At 43.6% G+C, this 21821-nt stretch overlaps 1 protein-coding gene across 1 annotated transcript; it reads right to left on the reverse strand.

The window, feature by feature from the left end:
- Nucleotides 1-1438: 1438 nt before the first annotated feature.
- LOC310816837 (uncharacterized protein) lies at nt 1439-21796 on the reverse strand. The gene is made up of 21 exons (XM_083687150.1): nt 21670-21796; nt 21286-21395; nt 21031-21084; nt 20815-20895; nt 20246-20334; nt 20115-20151; nt 19363-19502; nt 16203-19205; nt 16038-16105; nt 14222-14375; nt 14046-14103; nt 12713-12831; nt 12125-12393; nt 11938-12025; nt 9972-10049; nt 9789-9829; nt 9509-9592; nt 6813-6870; nt 3131-3204; nt 2821-2881; nt 1439-1854 (listed from the first exon to the last, which is right to left on the reverse strand). The coding sequence occupies exons 2-21, from the start codon at nt 21357-21359 to the stop codon at nt 1760-1762; spliced, it is 4725 nt and encodes a 1574-aa protein (XP_083543276.1). The 5' UTR covers nt 21360-21395; nt 21670-21796; the 3' UTR covers nt 1439-1759.
- Nucleotides 21797-21821: the final 25 nt, after the last annotated feature.

Raw genomic sequence — 21821 nt, forward strand, 5'->3', positions numbered from 1 at the left:
AGCAGATACATTAGTGAATGTCATATTGATTAAATGAATCAAAGCACAAGAGGAATGCAGTTTTGTCTCAGCCTGAAACTACAAATGAGTTTGGATTGAGGTAGGCACAGCACCTTGTGACATGCTACATAACTTCCACCTCTACCCTCTCCCTCTATTCCCACAATACTGTTATTGATTCAACTGAACACTTGGCGAAGCTTATCCTTGCGCCTTGCTAGTCTTGTTCAGGATATGTACCAAACAAGCCCGGAGAGCCTCGTATACACTTGTACTGCAGGTTTTGCGAACCAGAGGCAAAAACAATGAGCCAAGGAGAGCAAGAGGACAGCAGGACCAAACCGGCAAGCACATGGCAAGGGCTTTACAGTACCTCAACATTAAAAATGTATGAGACCTTGAGTGAATGTGGCGCTAGGGAAGTCAAGGTAAATACAAATAGCTTTTCCCTGAAAACACCCAGATCAAGGCTAAGAACAAGTGTTTCAGATGAAAAGCTTTTAACCCAGTCCGAATGGAGCTCCCTTTCCGAACACTCAACCCCAAAGCAAAGCTGATACACTGGCCTGTAAAACTGCTTAAGATTCATCCAAAGACTATAACCGACATGAAAAGTTTTTCCCCCCAAAAAATGCTTCTTTCTATTCTCTCTTCAAATCAGATATGTTAAAAAAAAAAAAGGCTTTGAGGAACTGAATGATCAAAGCCTGCAGACAAGGTAAATAATGTGGTAACAGCTCCCGAAGGCCCCAGTAAAGTTAAAAGTCCAGTGGAAGAATGAGTGACGTGTAGAAAGAGACGTAAGAGACGTCGCGTATCAAATAGTGAGGATGAGACGGATAACAGCATGTGTGGTGAATAAGTGATACTGCTTTCTAATCTCTCCAGGGTGTGAAGAAATAACAAGCTCCCCATCATGAGCTGCGTGAACACTACAGGAAATCTGAGATCTGTGTGTGCTCGTACCAGAGAAATGTTAAGCTCAGAGACTCAATAAATGATCATTTTCTTTAGCGGCCGGGATACAGACTTGCTATAGTGCGTGCCCTAGACGTGCTGGAAAGAGGACACAATCGTTCGATTTTTGGTTCCTCTGACGCAAGCCCGCAAATTGGCTTTCTCGAATAATAAATCTATGTCAGAGGAAGAAAACGATGAGAGAGAGAGAGAGAAAGAAAGAGTGGATAATGTTCACCCGACTGATTGCGAGGCCCGTTTTCTCTGCCTGCGTATTCCGGGGCATATATGTGCGGAAAAGTGTGAATGTTATATACAGTATACTATGTATGTATGTGTTTGTGCGTGCGCGTGTGTGCAGCATGTGCGTGTGCAAGCGTGCGTAATGGCTCCCTTCAGGTTGTTGGTTCCTCACAGGATATAATAAGAACACTCGTTTCAATGCAAACCACTTTCAGTGAGTAACTTTATGTACAGCACACAGGTTTTAGTTATAAGAAGAGACAGCATAAAACGTATTTCAAAAGAAGTCATGTAATAATCATGGCATAAAAAAAAATAATGTTAATCTCAAGGGGATAGAGTGAGCAGGATAAAGTGCAGTCTTTTTTTTGTATTTTTTTTGCGTTCAGTCTTTTTAATGGGTTGATCATAGAATGTCTCACAGGTGTAGGAGACAAGATGGTGGCAGGGGGAACGATTTAACTGTGACACCAGGACTGTCTCTAGGGACATTTAAAGACGTGTGTGGGGGGGTGGGGGATCCAGATGAGTGAATTAGGTGTGACACCACATCGGAAGGTTACGTTATGTAGTTGTCAGGGCTCTGGAGGGTGTAGGTTGCCACGGTATCTAGCAGCCAACCACGGGTCACCAAGGTCGCTCTCCTCTGGAGGGCTGTGGAGAGGACACAGGAAGTGAGGATGAAGTCATCCTAGGCAATGAGACTTTTATAAGGTTGTGGGCAGTAGGTGTTGTGTTGCAGGTACTTTTGCATGTGCCTCTGCGCGTGTGTGTGTGTTTGTGTGTGTGTGAGTGTATGTGCGTGTAAGAGCGAGTGGGATACCTTGAATGTGTGTGTTTTGTGATGCCAGTTTGGAAGTGTGCACCTGTTGTGTATATGTTGGTGCGTGTGTGTGTGTGTGTGTGTGTGTTTGTGTGTGAGATGAGGGTGGAGGGTGTGAGAGAGAAACATGACTTGGAGGCAGGCTTAGTGTGTGTGTGTTTGATTCAAATCGATCGTGCAGAGAAAGGGGGGGGGGGGGGGAGGGTGTAGACCTACATCATTACCTGAGCTGTGTGAGAGCCTGCGGTTGTGGGAGGAAAGGCCACATTAAATATGCAACAGCACAAATGAAGATGCCAGGAAAGGAGATTCACCCTCTCTCTCTCTCTGACACTTTCTCTCTCCACGATAGTCCCTTTCTCCCCTCGTATTCCCTTCTCTGTCCGTACTTCTCACTGACAATTCTCAACAGTTTCTCCCACATTCCATCCTTGCGTAAGTCACTCTCCTCATTCACTCACTGCTGTTTATACCAGAGAACGTATAATGCCTTGTCTCTCTGACTTCCTCTGCCTCTATCATTTCCCCCCCTTAGTCTCTGCTTTCATCCCCTTTTCCTCTGGCACGCATACACACACACACACACACACACACACACACACACACACACACATCCTTGTGCTGTGCTCCAGCCTCTGGGCAATGCGTGCATGAATTATGTAACCCCCACTCCGTTGTCAGGGTAAGCAGAGTAATCACAGCATTTAGGGGGGGGGGGGGGGGGGGGGGGAGCGTGAGTGTGTGACTTGTGTGTTTGTATCCACTACACACATGCTTTAGGCTACTCAATGACTCACCTTGGTAGTCGGTTTGTGATTGGTCAGAACCAGGCTGTGTCACCACTAGCTGATGGGACTTCTGTGGGAAGAAACTAAAATCACGAATAATCCCCCTATTTAGCATAGGAACCCACTGAAGTCCAAAGTAACTTCAAGCAGATTCAGCGGTAGAAGGACTCCTGTGGTTTACCATTAAATGTAAAAGACAGTCAGCTTTGTCAGCTTATGTTTTCTCCTTCGTGACAGGGATTCTAAAGCCCGGAGCGAGATGGTGTGTGAGGCTCCAGACTTGTAATGTAACGTAAGAGGGAGGAGGACACACTCTTACCTGTTTACCAGTGAAGAGGAGAGGGTCCTTCACCACGGTGGCCCCACACAGCTCCACCATCCACTCCATCTGACCTGGAAAACAAACACACACGCACACAAACTGATACAGTGTGTCTATCGCTCATTAATCCCCTTTCTCCTCCACTCTTCACCGAATGATCAGACTTCCTTTTTCTCCCGCCTATCCTGCCCTTTCCTCCCCCCTATCCTGCCCTTTCCTCCCTAGGGGTGGGTTTTAAGCATGGATTGATGACAGTGATTATCTGATCAAGAGATGAGAGGAAGAAGTGGGTGGAGAGAGGGTGGTTGAGGGCTGGCAGTGAGCTTGTCAAGCGAGGTCAATATAAAGTGGAGTGTTAAGACACTCTTCTCAATCACCATGACCTCTGGCGCACAAGGAGAGGAGGGGGAAAGGGACATAAAGCAAACGTTACCTATCCTTTAAAAGAAATACGCCACTGTTGGACTCCAGTAATGTAGTGGAGGGTAAATGCACATATTTCTGCCGCTGGAATCCCTGGTCATCACATCCTCTGGAATCTACAATTGGAAATTCCCAGTTTTCCATTCAAACGCTCATATCAAATTAATATATGCTATTTAGCTGACGCTTTTATCCAAAGCGTCATTGCAGTGAGTGCATACATTTTTCAGTATATATGGTCCCAGCGGGAATCAAACCCACAACCGTAGCGTTGTTAACGCCATGCTCTACCAACTGAGCCACAGAGGACCACATCAAGTCTCATATCAAAGATGAAGTACATTGACAAAAGATGATTGGAACAGAAAAGTGCCAAAACAATTGCGTATGCCAAACGACATAACTGGGGCTTCAATCATGACAGTCCTACACCTCACTGAGGGCACTAGCCATCATAAAAATGCGGCCTCCTCTGGTGGACACACCAAGTAACTGCACCTCCTCCTAAATTCAAATCTTTTTTTTTTTTTTATACAAGAGAGAGTACCAAAGGGGTCACCTTGAGGTCAGGTTGGCCGTTTCGTGACGAGTTCTCTGCAGCATTGTTTTTGAAGCATATCACATTGTTTATGTATCTTGTCTACAGGTGGTGACACCTGGCTTGGACACAATTTACCTCCTGCCCACAATTACCCCTCCGTACTATCTAATCAACATAGTCACATGGTCCAACCGACCAACCGTGTGAATGCTGCCACATAGGAATGAGAGCGGGAGCAGAAAATGGGCTAATGAGCGGTTGAAAAAGTAAATAGCAAAAAACCCCAGATATATCATAGTGTAAATCTACAAGCTGCAGAGGAAATGTAATGAATCCACATCATTGAGGATTATTTACTATGTTTTGGTTGGTTGGCACTGCTGTAATTGCACTAAAGCCTGCGTCTGCCCTTAACAGGTGCGAATGTACCAACAATCTCCTTTTTTTATCACCTTAATGTAACAAAATGGCCAACTGATTCTTCCCTGTTCTACACATTTGACATACGAATTTGGGAAACTGCCAAGCCAAGGAACGGTATATGATATGGATGGCACTAATTGTATATCTTCCACATACTCGGAGCAGGCTTATAAATAATAGATGAACATCCTGTTGAGACGTGATGCTGAGGAAAACTACCCATACTCCATGTGGAAGGGAGCCTTGGAATGCCTCATGCTAGCAAACACAGGTCCATTAGGTAACCTGCATTGATCTGGCCTTCAGGAACATACAGTTGGAGCACTTTGTCCTGGTGGGTTTTAAAGACACATCCCTCAAGACCTTCACTTGACCTCCTATCCATGTATGCTGCTGAGGAAAGCGGAATGCAGAGCAACAGGGGCTTTCTGCATGGAGGGTATTGAACTCTCCTCCACCTCTTCGAAACAATGTTGAGGCTCTTACAATACAGGGCAGACAGTGAAAGCAAGATACAGGTGGAAAAGATGTCAGGCTCCCTTTTTGTGATGAAGAGGCAGGAGATTGTCAGGCGAGAACCAAAAGCAGGTGCCACAGAGTTTACTTCCGCCATTTCCCAAAGGTTTCAGGGTGTTGCTGAATAATTGAATGACGTCACTCATCGATGACTCATCCACAATTAAAAGTCCAGTCCTCCCACACGATCATAACTCGTTATTGTCAGCCATTCACAAATGACAGGTGTTTCAAAACAGCACGGGCTTCCAAGTTCATTGTACGTCAACACTTGCATGAATTATGTTATCTCTTTTCTTTTCTTTCGTTCTCTCCATCAACTCCAGAGTGGTGTGAATCAAAGTCCTGCAGGACACAATGGAGAGTGGGTAGAAAGGCTCTTAAGAGACGATGTTGCCAACAGCAGGCCTGGAGGCCCCCCCCCCCCCGCCATCGTTTAATAGCTTTTTTTTATAAATGTATGCAAATAGGGAGCACACAATCTCTCGTTTCACTGCCGGCCGTTCAGAAAGTTCAATCCAGGTGTTCAGGATCCCTCCGGTGCTAGCACCGAGGCGACACGCGTAGCATGCTAACCAGCAGAGGCTAATCAGCGCACATTGGGGAGATAGGACCGGAGGGAGGGCAGGCAGATCAAAGGAATTGTGAAAGAATGGCAGAGCACAGGATGACTTGAGGTAGACGTGGAGGTAGAGTGGTGTTCAATCAGCCTGGCTGTCGCCTCTGAGGCTTTGGGGGAGAACTGCTGATTACTGATTGAAACTGTAGTTCAAAAGAATGTGAAAGTACCATTTTTGTTTCGAAAATGTTTCACAGAGAAGCCACCAATGTGAATTGACAAATACATTCATGACATTCTCAATGTCTAGGTATGATTGAGGCATACTTTCAAATATTCAAACTTACTCAAAACTAAACTCTAGAAAACTAAACTCGAGCCACCTGTGCCACGCTGAGAGATGGCTCTCTGCAAGAAATACATGCAGTAACATCAGGCCACATTTGAGAAAACAAGCCTGATGCCCCGCATGTTTCAACCCTGATGCCCCAACCCACCAAACAACCCATACTGCACTGCAGACCAACAGCCCATTGAACCACTCAGCAGGCGCCTCATATAGCAACAAATGATACCAACGAATAATACCTCACACCCCCTTCCCTTCGTTAAGAACATTCAGTGTGAGCATTCAGTGTGAGACCACCCAGTGAGATCCATCTGTGGGCCCTCTCCTCCTCTTTCCACTTCACTTCATCATGGTGGGCATCCTGCTTGGCTGTTTCCCTGCCTGGCAGCCGTGCTCTGTCAGCTCCAGTACACAGCCATGGAGCTACGGAACAGAGGCTGTGTCCCACGACGAGACCATGGACTCAGCAGTTCTCTTGGGGACTTGGTTGATATCCTAATGTTTTCAGTAGCTGTGATTTATAAACCCACAACACATTCAATATCTGTGAGGGCAGGTGAGGACAAAGCAGACGAGAAGTGACATAAAAACACAGATTGGTTTTGGGTATCTTCAGGACCTTAAATGTCCTGATGATTTGGAATAGAAGATCTGTGCTTTCAACAGAGAAAGCGTACATTTTAAAACTAGCTTTTAAAACCATTCCTTTTTAAACTTAATAGTCTATAGTAGTAAAGCTATTATAGAAGCAAAATGTTGGGTATTACAGGGTGTTAATTTGGTTGGGAACGCTGGGCAGTACTAGGGAGTTCTTCTTGAGCCTGGGGATTCTAGTAGGTTGCGTTTTGCTCAGCTTGCTGTTACTTACCTGTGGTCATGTCAGTGAAAGGCCCTTGGAAGCAGATCTCATAGCCCTTCATGAGCAGCTGGGGAGAAAGAAACAAAAAAAGTCCATTTAAATCCAATCAAGGAGGAAAACACTGGCCTGTGTGCCACCATAGGTTTCTCATTCAGCCATCTTGTTCCTTTATATTATATAGAAAACAGAATTTAACATAGCTCAGTGCCTCAACGTTCATAAACCTTAACCTTGTTAAGTTCTCCGCAGTGAAAGTAGTTTCTGAGAAGGTACAGTAGAGACTACTGCCTTTGGTTGAAGAAACATAGAAAGAAACATTAGAAATGTAAAAAGCTTAAAAAGAACAGGTTTTTTGTTTTGTCAAGATATATAATGTGCAGCGTCAGACACATACTGCATCTATAATAGTAATTGTATTCTAAATGGGTCTCAAAAGAAGCCATTTAAAGCCAGTCGAGGCAACTAAATCACAACAATTCTAGAACTGCACATCAAAGCCTAATATTCACACTGGGATGTTAGTGTTTGGAAGAAAAATGTCCAACCCATCTCAGTGAGAAATGCTAATTCTTCACACCTCTGTGTCCATCCATAATGATCATGAGCCCGGGGTGGCAGTCAGATGAAAAACTTCTCATTTACAGATTTCTAATTTAGACAACACCTAATGCCCTTCAGGTGGTATTAAAACAAGGACTTGATAACACAGAAGCGCGCACGCGCACGCGCGCACACACACACACACACACACACACACACACACACACACACACACACACACACACACACACACACACACACACACACACACACACACACACACACACACACACACACACAGGCCTTGCCACAGAAACTGAATATGAACATGACAGTCTGTCTGAATCCATGAAGGTGGAAAGACCATAATCGAGCCCTCCAAATAGGCCTGAAATTACTGAGTATTTCAATTACGGCCCTTTTCAAAGGAGGCAATAACACAAACATGACATATAGCCATTTCTAATTTTCCACTTCAGTTACAAAGGATCTGCGTCAAGTTTTGCTCTGGCCAAATGGCAACAGGAAAGCGCTGTTCACCCTTTTTAAACACAGTATTAAGAGGGGGCACAGCCATAGGTAGAGAACACGGTAGAGAGTTCTATGTATTGGCTCAATCGGCTTTGTCTTCGTTTGACAAGCCTAAAGCTAAAACTACACCAATACTGCAACGACAGTGTACCATCCTAGTTCCATTAACACAGTTATCAGGGTTCTGCACCGAGACGTGCTGCCACAAAAGTTGATTTTTTTTAAACAAAACTGCTATATTTCATAACAGGAGGCTATCTGAAAATAATGTTGCCTACACCCCATAACGGGAAGCTATATTCTTGCAAACTCAACAAATCTGCTATAAAATTGATATTCAATTATTTAGAGGAGCCTACACCTGCATGCCATCAACAATTACGTCAAGAGTTTTTTTTTCTTCTTAAAGATTGCTTAAAATGCAATGCGGAACCTTTTTATGTGTGCTGGGTGATTTTTTGCTATTTTCCCAATTAGTTTAAGGATGACTGAGATTATTTGTGAATTTATACTTGACATTATGTGCTGGCTTCTATGCATCTACACAGTACACCTCTGCAACACTGTCACTGGCCAGGAAAATAGACCTGAAGTGTAAAAACATGCTGCATCCAGCGAGCCTCGCTTCGCAGAAATGCTGCTTTGCGTGCGGTGTAGCATGCCTTATTTATCAGTGAGTTGTTCAACTGTGGCTCACGGTTCAGAGACGTTACAGTGTCACAACGGCGCTGGTGTAGTTTCGCAGTAAGGTAACCATTTCCTTGGAATTCTAATGTCTACAATGTACCAATGTAGTGGTTCCCAAACTTTTAACAGTCATGTACCCCCTGTCGGTTATTTTGTAGCCTAATTGATATTCTATGAACATTATCCCTTACATATTAGACAATGTGATAATATTATTCTGTAGGATAGGGTGCATGCATTTATTTTTGGTACTGAGACTGCAGTCGGCTATTCAACAGGACTGTTTGGGAAGATTTATTTTGCGTACCCCCTAGATCGATCCACGTACCCCCGGGGGTACGCGTACCCTACTTTGACAATAGTGGGTCTACATAAAATGACGATGTCAGGGGTTGGTATACAGATGCAATATGCCCGACACTAGTGTAGGTGTAGCATGGCCTCAGGTGTCTCTGTAAAAGAGGCCTCATCACAATGAGACAAACTTCAAATAAACATTGATGCCGAGTTCGTGGCTTAGCGGTAACGCGGCAGACAATAAGGGGGGTGTGGGATACCCCAAGGTCCCGGGTTCGCAGCCCTGGTTCAGCCCTGCTCCGGCTCCCTCTCATCTGTCTCCCTGTCTGTCCTTTTCCACTGTCTTAACAATTGTCAAAAAACCCCAAATACAAATAATCTTAAAAAAAACCCAGTGGGGACGCTCAGTGGCGTAGCACACCAAGGCGCATACCATATCATCGCAAGGTCCCTGGTTCGATTCCGGCCATCGACATATCCTGCATGTCATCCCTCCTCTCTCTCACCCATCCTTCCTGTCAATCTCTACTATCTCTATCCCAATAAAGCAGAAATGCACTAAAAATATATAATCCCCCCCCCCAAAAAAAAAACCCAGTGAATGCATAATGTGGTCTGTAAATAGTGCAAGTGTAATAGCCATGACTCACGCTGCTGTCCTTTGTGGTGCGTGCTCTCAGGGGGCCCTGGTGACTGTGCCCGTTCACCACGTCACCTTGCACCTCGAACGCCATCTGTGGGAGGTCGCATGGGGCGTGAAGGGTTAATAGTCTCTAAGCAGAGAAATCATGCTATCATTTCAAAATAAAAAATAAAAAAATTAAAAAAAGACCAAGGAATTCAAATTGCCAATGGCAATCCATGCTCTTCAAATACATGCATACATTTGCTCTTTCTTGGAATTTAGGCAGCACATGAAAGCAAACCAACCTCATTTAAGACTTTGCCTTGTCTGAAGCACTCAGAAATCCCTGCAGAGGATACGGGAACAAAAACAATGATTATATTCACACACAATCCTTGTTGTTGTGTTACGTAATAAACCTTCCCCCCTGTGGTTTTTGTCCCCAATCTGTCTATAATAAGGACTAATTACATGAATACGGGACTCACACTGGAAGCTCACCACCCACTTCCTCCCTGCGATGCCCAGGAAGTACTTTAGCGTCCGCTCACACACCAGTTGTCCATCTGTGGCAGAAAGAGAGACAGGACTTACGGGAGAAAAAACAAGACAAACACATCAAGACAGGCACCGGCGAAGATCACAACCCTGCTACTTCAAACATTATGTCAAAGCATCAAAGTTGCATTGCAGTGATCTACCATCATCTTCATCATGACATGTACAATCTGCATCGACACCAGATAAAGCGTAATAATTGTGTCTCGATACAGAGGAGTAAGCCACTACACTATCAGTTACTTTAACATTCTGAAATAGACGCACCACAGCACATGAAACATGACAAGGTAAGAGAGACTCTCATGAAGTCTGGTAATCGGTTGTTAAATACTTCATAAATCTGTGTGTTGTCTTGCTCAAGTTGTCATAGTGTGCTTCTCACGAGGGGTTTGTTAAGTTGCATTTGATAGTGTACTAAGCAGAGCGGTGCTTGGCGCAGAGCAGACCCGGGAGGTATGAGACAGAATGACAGAAAACCCAGTGGGGTTTGTGCGCACACGCACACACAGAGGCTGTGTGGGTGGGCGGGTACCCTGCTGTGATCTTCGGGCCACTGCCTTGAGCTTCCTTTGTCTGGTGCAACGTGAAGGCGACACACACACTCGTGTCCAAACTGAAATTATGTCCACACAAAACATGGATGTGGTTCTTTCATTTCATTACCATTGAGAAATGACCCCTTCCCATACAACCAATATCCAAGCTCGCCACACATTAACACCAACCACATCTGAGCAACCACGGTTAGACTTGAATTTCCTTGGAAGCGTTCTACTCAACGTAACAAACATATCCTGATGTTTGTAGTTCTTTAGCTACTCCATAGTCCATTATCGACAATGAATTTGTGAAGAGCACTCGGAGACTGCACCCTGAACCAATGCAGAATCAAATGACATTAAGAAACAGTTAGCAACAATGCTAATCACCAATGTGCTGGTCAATGCACACTTCAGCAGGAGAGTCATTGACTAAATGGCTGGATAGATCTAATGCAAAACCGTTAAATGTCAAGAGTAGTGGTTGACATGCAGCCTCCCTGTTTTACCATTCTAGAAAGAACCGTGTGTAGAAAGGAAGTGTGGTACCTGATGAAGATCCGACTTGGATCGAAAAGTCTGTTTTTGTGCGTCTGAATTAAATCACCATGGGAGCATACCAGTGTTGTGGATATTGTTTTTTTCTTTGAGTTATTCTGTCTTGCTTCTAATTAATTGGATATGCATATTTTTCCTACTTTTATCTCGTGATTACCCTCATATGGCAATCGCAGGTGTGGAACTGAAAGAATGTTACTCTAATGATAATGGTGATTGTCACATCTCCTTTCGCCAACAAACTCTCCTCCTCCTCTCAAACCTTTCACCGCCCTCGAAAGATCAAGAACCTAAAAATGTACATTTGGTGGTTGCCAGGGAAACGGTCGTCATTAAAGAGGCTTCCTTCACGGTGCCGGTTAATGTGGTGCTTTGGAGGCAGAGAGGTTTAGAATAAAAAAGAATCCATCAGAGAGCGTAATTAAGGACGAGAATGGAGGAATGTGTGTGTGTGTGTGTGTGTGTGTGTGTAAGCGGAGGAGTGTGTGTATGTGAATGTCTCTGTTTGATGAGAACTTTAACAGTTCTCTGTTTGAAGAACCTGAAACAGACTGTGACCTTCCTATGCTATTGCATAAGTTAAAACTGCTTTCATTGAGGAGAGCTAATAACCGCACGACGCTGAACTTAAAAACTGCACTTATCAGGTAAAATTATTATATCAGGTATACTATGTATGTATATATTCATCTGGTCGTACTTCAGCCTGGCTGTCAACAGGATAGTTCCAATGTGTCATCTGAGCCACTTTACACTGAGTTCACTTTAGACTGAATGTAACAGGGGTCAGATTTACCTGTGCTCATGATGATGTGGGTGGTCTCAGATGTCACCTGTGAACACACACTACCTCCAGCCCTCTTGGCAAACTTCTTCACCATTGACTAGCCAGAGAGAAGAAAGAAGGTAACATCAGTGAGCAAAATTCTGCAGACTTCTGTACATTTTAAAAATATACAAAAATAAATAAAATATGCACCAACCTGTTCAGCTGAGCTAAGTCCTGAGGATACCAGCACCAACTTCATCCCAGCGCTATCCCTTTGAGGAGTGTGTATCAGGTGTGTGTTAGCAGGATGGATATCCCTCCCGGTCTCCTTGGCCTCCTGCCTTGCTGATAATGGAGAGCTTGTTCTCTTTTGACTTTTGTCGCCTGCTTTGACCCCTGACCCCACCTTGGTGGGTATCTCAGTCGCACCACTGCCCCTTAGGCTCCGCCCTGACTGTCTGCAGCACTGACCTGCAGAGAATACTAAGAAAATGCACCAAAATTCAGACATGAAGTACCAGACAAATCAAAACCAAACAATACAAACAATGAATTAACAAATAACAGCATTGCAGAAGCTTAGTAACACACAATAAGTCACACATAAAGATGAGAATCAAGAACTGTGAAGGAACACTGAAGGATCTGTGAAGTGATGAGCATGGGACAGGTGAGCCTCAGACTAAAGCAGAGCCAAAGAATAAGTTATAATTTCATACTTAAAACGTTTTATGCATGTAGCTACTCTATTTCAATGGGTTAGTAACACTCATTTCTAGACCCATTGGTGCAGTGGTCTTACCCATCCCTGGAGTCTCCTCATGCTTGTTGAGGTGGGGCTGGGTGGGCCCAAGGCTGCCACAGTCTCCAAGACCAGGGGCCAGTGAAGCAACGTCTCTCCCCCTGTCTGGGGCTCCTTCCCTGGGGAGGAGAAGGGAGAGAATCAGCCTGTGTGAAAACTGGAGGTGAAATATTGCAGAGCATGAAGGTAGAATGAAAACATTTGATGAGTAGGTGAATGGTCGACAGGACTGTATAAAATGTTCTCCTCTGATTGAAAAGGGATTATGGAGTGAGGATACATTCCTTCCTGTGTTCTCCCTGGGGCACATCAAATTCTCTGTGGTCTGAAATAGAAACTGATCTCTCCAGTCTACATTCAAATTACCTGCACCCAGATGTTAATAGCACAGTGAGAAGTCAAAAAATGACAATGCAACCCATTCTTTATAATTTCTCCCGGCTCTGCAGAGACAGAGTGGAGAGCAAACTTGTGTCTTGTATAATCCCAGTCTCTCCTCTTTTCCATCATCTCTCATTCCCTCCCTTTCTCCCCCAGAGGACAGCACTTAGAACCCTGCGAATCAAGAGGAGTTGGGGGGGAATGCAGTCAAGCGGGAGAGATAAATTACCGTAGCAACATAAGTTTCCCTCTAAGTGCTCTAAATGACAAATAAGATGCAGTCACTAATGACTTTTTTATTCTCTGCAGCATAGGCAGATTCCAGCTTCATTAGGGAGATTATCCGCCTGTCCTCTGAGATGCATCACCCTATACAAATACCACAGATGCTAGCTAACACAGATGCTAGCTAACACCAGCTAACTTTCCGCAGACTGGGAGGTCAATCACATGGCAAACACTCAAGTTATTGGTCTGTTGAAACCCACACAGTAAATGAAAATGGTTGCGTAGCTGAAATATAGCTCAATTAATGTTGTATTAATAGTGTATCTTGCCTACTGAGGATAATAAATATTGTGAAGCATTTAATCATCTATCATAACATGAAGTGCAGAGTTCTCCCCAAAGAATGTAAGAGTGGTGTTACGCCACGTTGTGTACACTATGTAAACATTTCAAGGCAAATTAAACTATATATTTAGTAATGATAGAGTAACTATCTTTGATCGCCAACAACATTGTTGTTAAAAATGAAAGCGAAAGCGTTATGATGCTCCTCAGTGAATTCAGTGTTTTAGCTGTATTTGTTGTGCCTTTTGACATGAATAAACGCAAGTCAGGTTTTGAGAATGCAATCCAGCGCCACACTGTTAAAAAAATCTTAGATAGAACCCTAAAGTACATTTTTAAGAGGTTCCCTGTAAAACTTCAGCTGCTAGACTTTGCTTACTTGGCAGAGCTCACGCTTGTGCCCTGTCCACATGGTGAGGTCCTATGGAGGTTGTGACCTGAGAAGACAAAACAACTATCAAATTCAAGTCAGGTCACACTAAAAAAACAGACTTCATTCAGACACAAATAAAAAGGAGCACTGGGTGTTGTAAATGGCTGTTTTCAGGTCTGTACCAGAGGGTCCTCCTGGCTGAGGCAAGAGTGGGGCATCTTGGGCCCCTGAGTCACTGTTGGCCCCATGGCCGCCCTCCTTCTCGTGGAGGGCCTCGGACACGAGAGCCATCATCCTCTCCAGCCTACGCAACTCCTCATGCATCGCAACCTTTTGCTGAAGAAGGGAGAGATACATAATTATAGACGAGTTGTATGGAGCAGAGTGAGAAGAGACAGAGGGTGGAAGATGAGGAAAAACACATGAAGTAATTATAGATCAGTTATTTGAAAGAGACGGACTGAGAATTTTCACTGAGTGCCTGCTGAGAAACAGTGAGTGCCAACCCCATGATATGAGAAAACAGTAGCAGACATCTATCATCAGGGAGAGTATAGTGCTCAGCTACTTGAGATGAGAGAGAGAGAGAAACATTAAGGATGCATTTTATGTCAGACAGCATTTCTTGGTAAAAATTGCAATGAACCTGCTTGTTCCAAGCAAATCCCCAAACAGAGAGAGAAAGAGAGAGAGAGAGAGAGAAAGAAAGAGTTAGCTGGGATGCAGTCGTCTGTCTCAGAGTGGACCGAGGGTTATCTCTTTCGGGGCAGACTTGGTAGACCACCAACCCCGAACAGCCAGCCTGCAGCCAGAGCCCGCCAGATGTGTCAGGGCTTTGGCTAAGCTCATTATTCACTCGGCATGACTGAGCATTGGGCCAGAACCAGACAGAGCAAGTGACGACTGGTGAGTAAACTCTCCATGGGTGTGTGTGTGTTTTTGTGTGTGTGTGTGTGTGTGTGTGTGTTTGTGTGCTCTTACCAAGGGTAGAGAATTTGCTGTTTGTCTGATTTCTTTCACAGACCCAGCATCCATACCATCAATAACATCGGATCCCAGAATCTCATCTCTTGATTGAGATTCTGGGGGCGCAAGACATAAAAAGTGCTGTTGGAAGTTGGAAGCAAGTCCACAACCCTCAAAATGTTTGCTGTAGGCTTCACCTGAATTGCATGCGATGACCTTCCTCATCCGGCCATGCTATTGTTTACAAACAACATGGAGTTAGCTGAATAAGTTTTTGATGCCAGCAGTTTCACAGGTGAGCAAGGTGCACTCAATTATCTGCAGTATTTTTTAAACATCCGGTTGAAATCCGTATTTCCATTTGAAGCACTCCTCTCTATTCGTCAGTAGAATCTGTGTGTCACTGGAGAAATTCACAGGATGCACCACCTTCCATCAGCACTTTCCGATGGGTGCGCTGTCAGACTCTCCATTTAAATATAGTCTGACTTAGTGAGACTATACTATCTCTCTCACACACACACACACAAAATAACCCTTTTTCGGAGAAGACGTGTCAACTGTGTATGCAGTTGTGAATAAACCTGCGCCTGACTCCCATCTACCCTACGCCATGAACCCACCTCCCAGTCAAATACAGCAGACAGATACTGTAAATGTAGGAGTGCACAAAGATGGGGCATAAAACAACAATCATCTCCCTGGCCCTATTTCCTCCAACATAAATGAAATGCAATTTTCTGTCTTACTGGCAGTGACAGCTTGGAGAAAGAAAGGATGCAATGTCTGCCATCTATTGGACATGACATGCCAATGCAATAAAAAGTGCAGATAAATACTGCTGGAGATCAAATCACAGCACAGGAAAATATAGTGAAAAGAGATTTGTTTAGCTAAATGACATACATCTTCATCAATCTACTGGGTGTAAGATGTATGCACTGAAGCTTGCACTCATTCAAAGTAAGCATCACTAGATGTAAATGTATAGTTGTCCCATTAAGCAAAGGAGCTGGGAATAAATATTCTTACCTGAGTGGTAATAATGTCATTTGAAAATTGTGATGATTCCATAGAAAGACCTGTGTCACCTACTGCACCTGAAACAAATTAAAGTATTCAAAATATGTTTGACATAATATTTTCGTCTCAGATCAAAAATAAACAATGAGCTCAGTTCAATGAACATTGACTCACATTCTTCTGGTGTGCTGAACAGATCCACAGATGCCTGGCTAGTATTAGCCCATTCAGGGCTGGGAGAAACAGGAGGACTTCCTTCTTGTCCTGCCTCTCTGGCTGCAGTAAAGGCACCCTCACAACCACCAGCCTCCCTGGAACTTCCCTGGTCCTGATCATGGTCTTCTAGCAGACAGGCTGATTCCTCCTCCACTGCAGGTGGACAAGCAGGGGGTCTGAAAATGTGTGCAAGGGGAGGCAACTCATCTTCCTCATCACTGCAGTCAGACTCAGAGGAAGATTGCAGCCTCTGGGCTCTCCTCTTCTTCCTCTGCTTGAGGCTGCTCATGGAGTGGGCGCTGACCTCACCACTTCCTTTACCACTCTCTACCTCATGGCTGGCCACCATTTGGACTATTGGTGGTAGAAGGCCATCTGGAGTCAAGGATGACTCTGAATTGGCCACATTTCCAATGCAGTTCTCAGTGCAACCTTTATCTGGGTCCACTGCAGCCTCTGTTCTAACACTGTGACTACTCGTCAGCTCCTTTGGGGTTTTCCTCATGGTGCTGGCCAGTTCATATGGCAGCTGATTATCAGGGCATCGAAGTTGATTTGGAGCTATAGGGAGCGAGCAAGCTAAATCTTCCTGAGAGATGCCGAAAGCTGGAAAAAGCAGTCCAGAATCTACAGCTTGGAGGTTAACAGAAGAATGGAGACTTTCCATCTGGCTTTTGGCCACTTTGTTGGGACTGAGAGCACTACTGACACTGATGCCTGAGAGCCTGCCAAGAACCCTTTCCTGAGTCTCTCCACTGCCATCAGGGTTTGAAGATTCCACCACTTCTTGAGTTGGTCTAGTAACAATAGACCTCCTGAGCCTTCTATGATTCCTCTGTGTTGTATCTTGTAAAATATGGTTGGGTGATTTTGAAGGCGGGATTAAATCACTGCTGCAAGAATTTTCCAGTTCTGTCCTTTTATCAGTTTCCTGGTGGACAATGGAATATTCCTCTGTCTTTGAGAATTCCTGATCTTTTTCTGCTTCCATATCTGTGCCAACATGGACATTCTCTTGGGACTTTGTACCATCTATATTTTCCTTGTCTGATCTGAAGTAGTGTCTTTTAATAGTTGGACTACCAAGGTGGAATGATTTTCTTTTGGTCCCTTTGAAACTCTTAAGCAGTTGCTCTGTGTCTACCTCACTATCATTTTTGTCATCCTCCTGGCTTGCTGATGTCTCCTGTGGAGCATTCAATCCAAAGTCATCTCGTGGGTTGATTAGTGGATTACTTTGGTTGATACTCTCAAGGACTGCGCATGGCACGAATGCCGCAGGGGGACTTCTTGAACTTGAGACCATAGCTACTGAACAAGCAACATTAGCTTCAAGGGGATTGCCTGCATCTGGAATCTCTGCAATAGTTTTCTCAATAGTGTTCTGTGCTCCAGGTTTATCATCGCTGAACTCCATGTTCTCAATTCCCCCCATGTCCTCATCATAAACACATCCATTTCTCTTGGTAGATGTTTCTGTCTTTCTGTTAGGTGAATATGATGTATTATTCATGTCAGTGTTGGCTTTAGCCTCTTCAGTTTGTTGCACCTTATTATCATCTGAACCAGGAATGGTGTACTTAGTGGCTTTGGCAGTACATGCCTTCTTGTGACTCCCCTGCACCTCCTCTGTGAAGAGCTGAAGTCTCCTACTCCTCCTGCTTCTCCTTATGACTGGGGTTTCTGGCTCCTCGCTGCTAGGGTAGGTCTCAATCTGAGCGTCCGTCTCCCCTGACTTTGGTCTGCTCTTAGGTATCTCAGTAGTGTTGCATTCACTCTCTATGGCACCTACAAGGACTAGAGGATGGGGGACTTTGGCTGGCTTGCGCTTACCTGCCTTGGAATTTTCACTTTTCTTCTTGCTTGCTTTCTTTTTCTTGTTATTTTCAGAATTTGCTTTATCTTGTGCTTGCAAAGAACCATCAACATCCTGCCAAGTGCCATGCATCTTTTTTCTTGATTTTCTCCCTGGTTGCCGTAGTGACACATCAAACACAGGACTGTCTTCTACATGTCTGCTCTCCTTGTGGTCCTCCTCTGGCAACTCCACTCCATGTTTCTCTGAGCTAGAATCCAACTCCTCAGTCAGGTCAATGAACGTATGTTCTTCAGTTTCTTTTAAAATGTAATTTGAAGAATCCTTCTCTTGTGTTCTCATAACTGGATGGTCTGCGGCACAGTCATCTATATCCTCAGACCGTAGTGTCTTGACAAAGTCAGCCGGTGTCAGTGTATTGCTCATCCTCCTTTTGGGGATCTTCTTTTGGATCTGCAGTTCCTCAGGTGGGCAGGGTGCAGGAGCCTCTAAGACTCTTCTGTTCTGAGGGGAGAAACTCCTATTTCCGCGTCGTTCCCGTCTGTAAATAGCTCCAAATATCTGTACCTCAAGGGCTTTACCACACTGCGCTCTTTTAGGACTCCCAAACTTATTGGTGTGGTTACCCTCTAATGGTGTGGAGGAGGTACAACTTCCCGCCACAGAAACTGTGTCATCTGAGTCATGAGAACACTCCATGTTTTTCTCTTTCTCTGAATTGTCCTCAGTAGGAGAAATCCCCATAAGCCACTCAGACACTTTTTCTAAACTTTTCTTCTGTCTCTGATGAAATATTTTGTCTGGGCTCAAGGCCTTTCTTTTGTTGTTCCTTGAAGATCGTCTGACAGGCTTGTTTTGTTCCTCTTCAGGACTCAATACAAGATGACCCAACGGATCATTAGAACGAGTGGTTTTCTTTATTCTTCTAGTTCTGGGCGGTGATGTGGCCTTTCCCAAAACCTCCGATATTGCTGTCTCTACTTGTGGTTCCTGTCTCTCCTTGGTGGAGGTGTTGGCTTTACAGTTGTCGGTTTCCTTTTCTGAGGTTGGAGGAGCGTCACCAAGGCCGCTGTCGAAACCCTCATTGTCAGAAATGAAAGGGCAAGAATCCTCAATTCCCATCAGCTTTGCAAAAGCATCCTTGGCTGAACCGAAAGGCAGGGGAGAAATAATCAATTTAACAAATAGAATAACCACAAAATATATAACATGTTACATGAAATGCATGTTTTACATCAACAGTCCATCAATACTGCCCTCAAGTAACAATATGACAATTGATACCCAAACTAAATATCTCACCTGCTACAGTTGATGAGTGGGACATTGGAAGATCAATATGTCCTTCATCTTTATCATTGACAAGGTCAGGGCCTGATACATCCTCAGATGAGACATCACCACCACTGCAGAGACGTTTCTTCTGCTCAGTCTCTCCGACACTGGTTTGGGGAATATAAAGGAATTTGAAATGGAAGACAATAATTCTATCAATACTAGGCAATGCCATGATTTGGTTGGATGAGGTGGATCAATGACTTGAACAGTATTAATGTAATTTGTAATGATCTTTGGAAGTAAAATAGAATAACCATTTTATTTAAAGTTTCTATGTGTACTGTAAAACTTAATAAAACCAAACTTTAACAAACTGCTGCCTCTTAAAGCGGTCTCTAATAAGCTCCGGGTATGAAAATGTAATTTCGCTTGCACACTCCAAATTGCCATAACTCTCTGCCACCAGCCCTTGAAAAATGATCCCTGTCAATAGATTGCATTCTGTCTGATTGTGACCTGGATCACAGCAACTACTCTTGTTGTAGGAAACCCAGCTTTTCCTTAAGTAACAAGTCCTAAATAAATGCTAGTGTTTTTAAATGTGAAACATTGTTAGCAATTTTGGTTTAAATAATGAATGAAAATCTACTTCACAAACAGTTTAAACCTGGGTCTCAAATATGCTTCTGCCTACCATAATTGCCGTGGCATTCTCATAGTTTAAGCAAATAAATGCCTGGACCCTTAATTCAAGTTTTACAGTATATTGACCTTACCTTGTCTGTCTTCTTTTCTGGGACCTTCCGGAAAAGTCTAAATGGGGAATAGAAGGGTAAAGTCATACAGAATAAGCTCTATACTGCATGTTGATAACTAAATGTTCTGAAGCTAAATTGTGTTGACTCACAGTTTGTGCAGGTGTCATTTTCATAAGCCTGAACCATATTCTGCAATCCCTCAACCAGCCTCTGGAACCCTGGACTCTCTTGCAAACTCCTGCAGGCAGGACATTATAACTATAATTATAAACATTATAACTGACTTCATCATAAATTACTAGGCTAGTAGGCTACTGTACTATACATCAAAGTTATATGAGCACAAACTTGTTTATTATGGCAGAGCATGTTTTACATTTACATTTACGGCATTTAGCAGACGCCTTTATCCAAAGCGACTTACAACAAATACATTTGTTTAAGTAAGTGAATCTATCCATCAGTCATCATAAGATAAAGTAATCATATATATATTTATTTTTTTATTAACAGGAGAGAAACTTGTACAGGGGGGTAGTGGGGGTGAAGAGGTCATTAGGAGGGCAAGTTCCAGTCCATTTATCTGGGTAGGAGTACCACTTGTACTTGAACGCATTAGCTGTTGTTTTTAAAAATATTTACTTCTATAATGAACATTACTAAAGAGGGAGAGTAATAATACAAGCATATACAGTCCACTATTAACATAATGTCCTACCTCTTTGTGATCTTGGTCTTGCAAACAGGACAGTTGGCTTCCTTTCTTCTGCTGCCATCCAATAGCTTCATCATACAAAACCTAATCAAGCAGAGAACCGTAGCATTGAGGGCTTTTGACATTTTGAAGTTACAATTATTTCTCCGAAAATTAATCTAAAAAACCATACGAAAATACTTGTGTACCATGCAGCGCAGAAATCAAAAGGCTACTTACTTGCAAAACTTATGGTCACACTTTGTGGAAACAGGTGTGCTCATCAACTCCAAACTACACAGAATTGAAGCAGAAGAACAGAAGATCACCAAAAACATCATTTACTGCTTTATGACAACAATATCAGGTTTCAACAGTAGACTAATTAAGAAAGAAAGGACAAAACCAAATTTGTAACATACTCTCCAACTGTTTACTACCACTAACAGTAAGTAGCTATGGAAGTACTTTTAGTTAATGTTTGATAACACTCACCATATTGGACACTGCAGGGTCTCCCATATGACAGAGATCCCCCTTCTGACATCTTCTGCTTTAGGAGATGTCATGGTGGTACTCACGTTGAACAGCAACTGAACAATCAACTGTAATACATAATGTATTTGTGTTAACTACTCTAGTCCCAACATCTTGTCATCTTTGACCATAAACTGTTTGAATTGTGTTGACAATATTGGTCTGTGGCAACAGTGGTCTGTAGCAGTTATTTGATCATTTCTGTCAACTCTTTTGTGTGGCAACCAGAAATAAGATCTATATAGTCAGCTAGATTTTCTGGCCAACGACAAGGCTGTAAGTGTAATAAATCAATGTGTTGTAATATTGCTGTGGGGTGTTGAGGTTAGCGAGCGAACTTACACACAACTCAAGTTGGAGTGGACAGGACGAATGACATGAGAATCTCTCGTCGATGCTGCCTTTGATTAGAATAACTTCACACCTGCATCTGACACAAATACGGAGTGATGATTTTTATGAATACAATACTACAACAAACTGTACATTGTTAA

Source organism: Argentina silus (genome assembly GCF_951799395.1).
Source record: "Argentina silus genome assembly, chromosome: 16".
Classification (NCBI taxonomy): domain Eukaryota; kingdom Metazoa; phylum Chordata; class Actinopteri; order Argentiniformes; family Argentinidae; genus Argentina; species Argentina silus.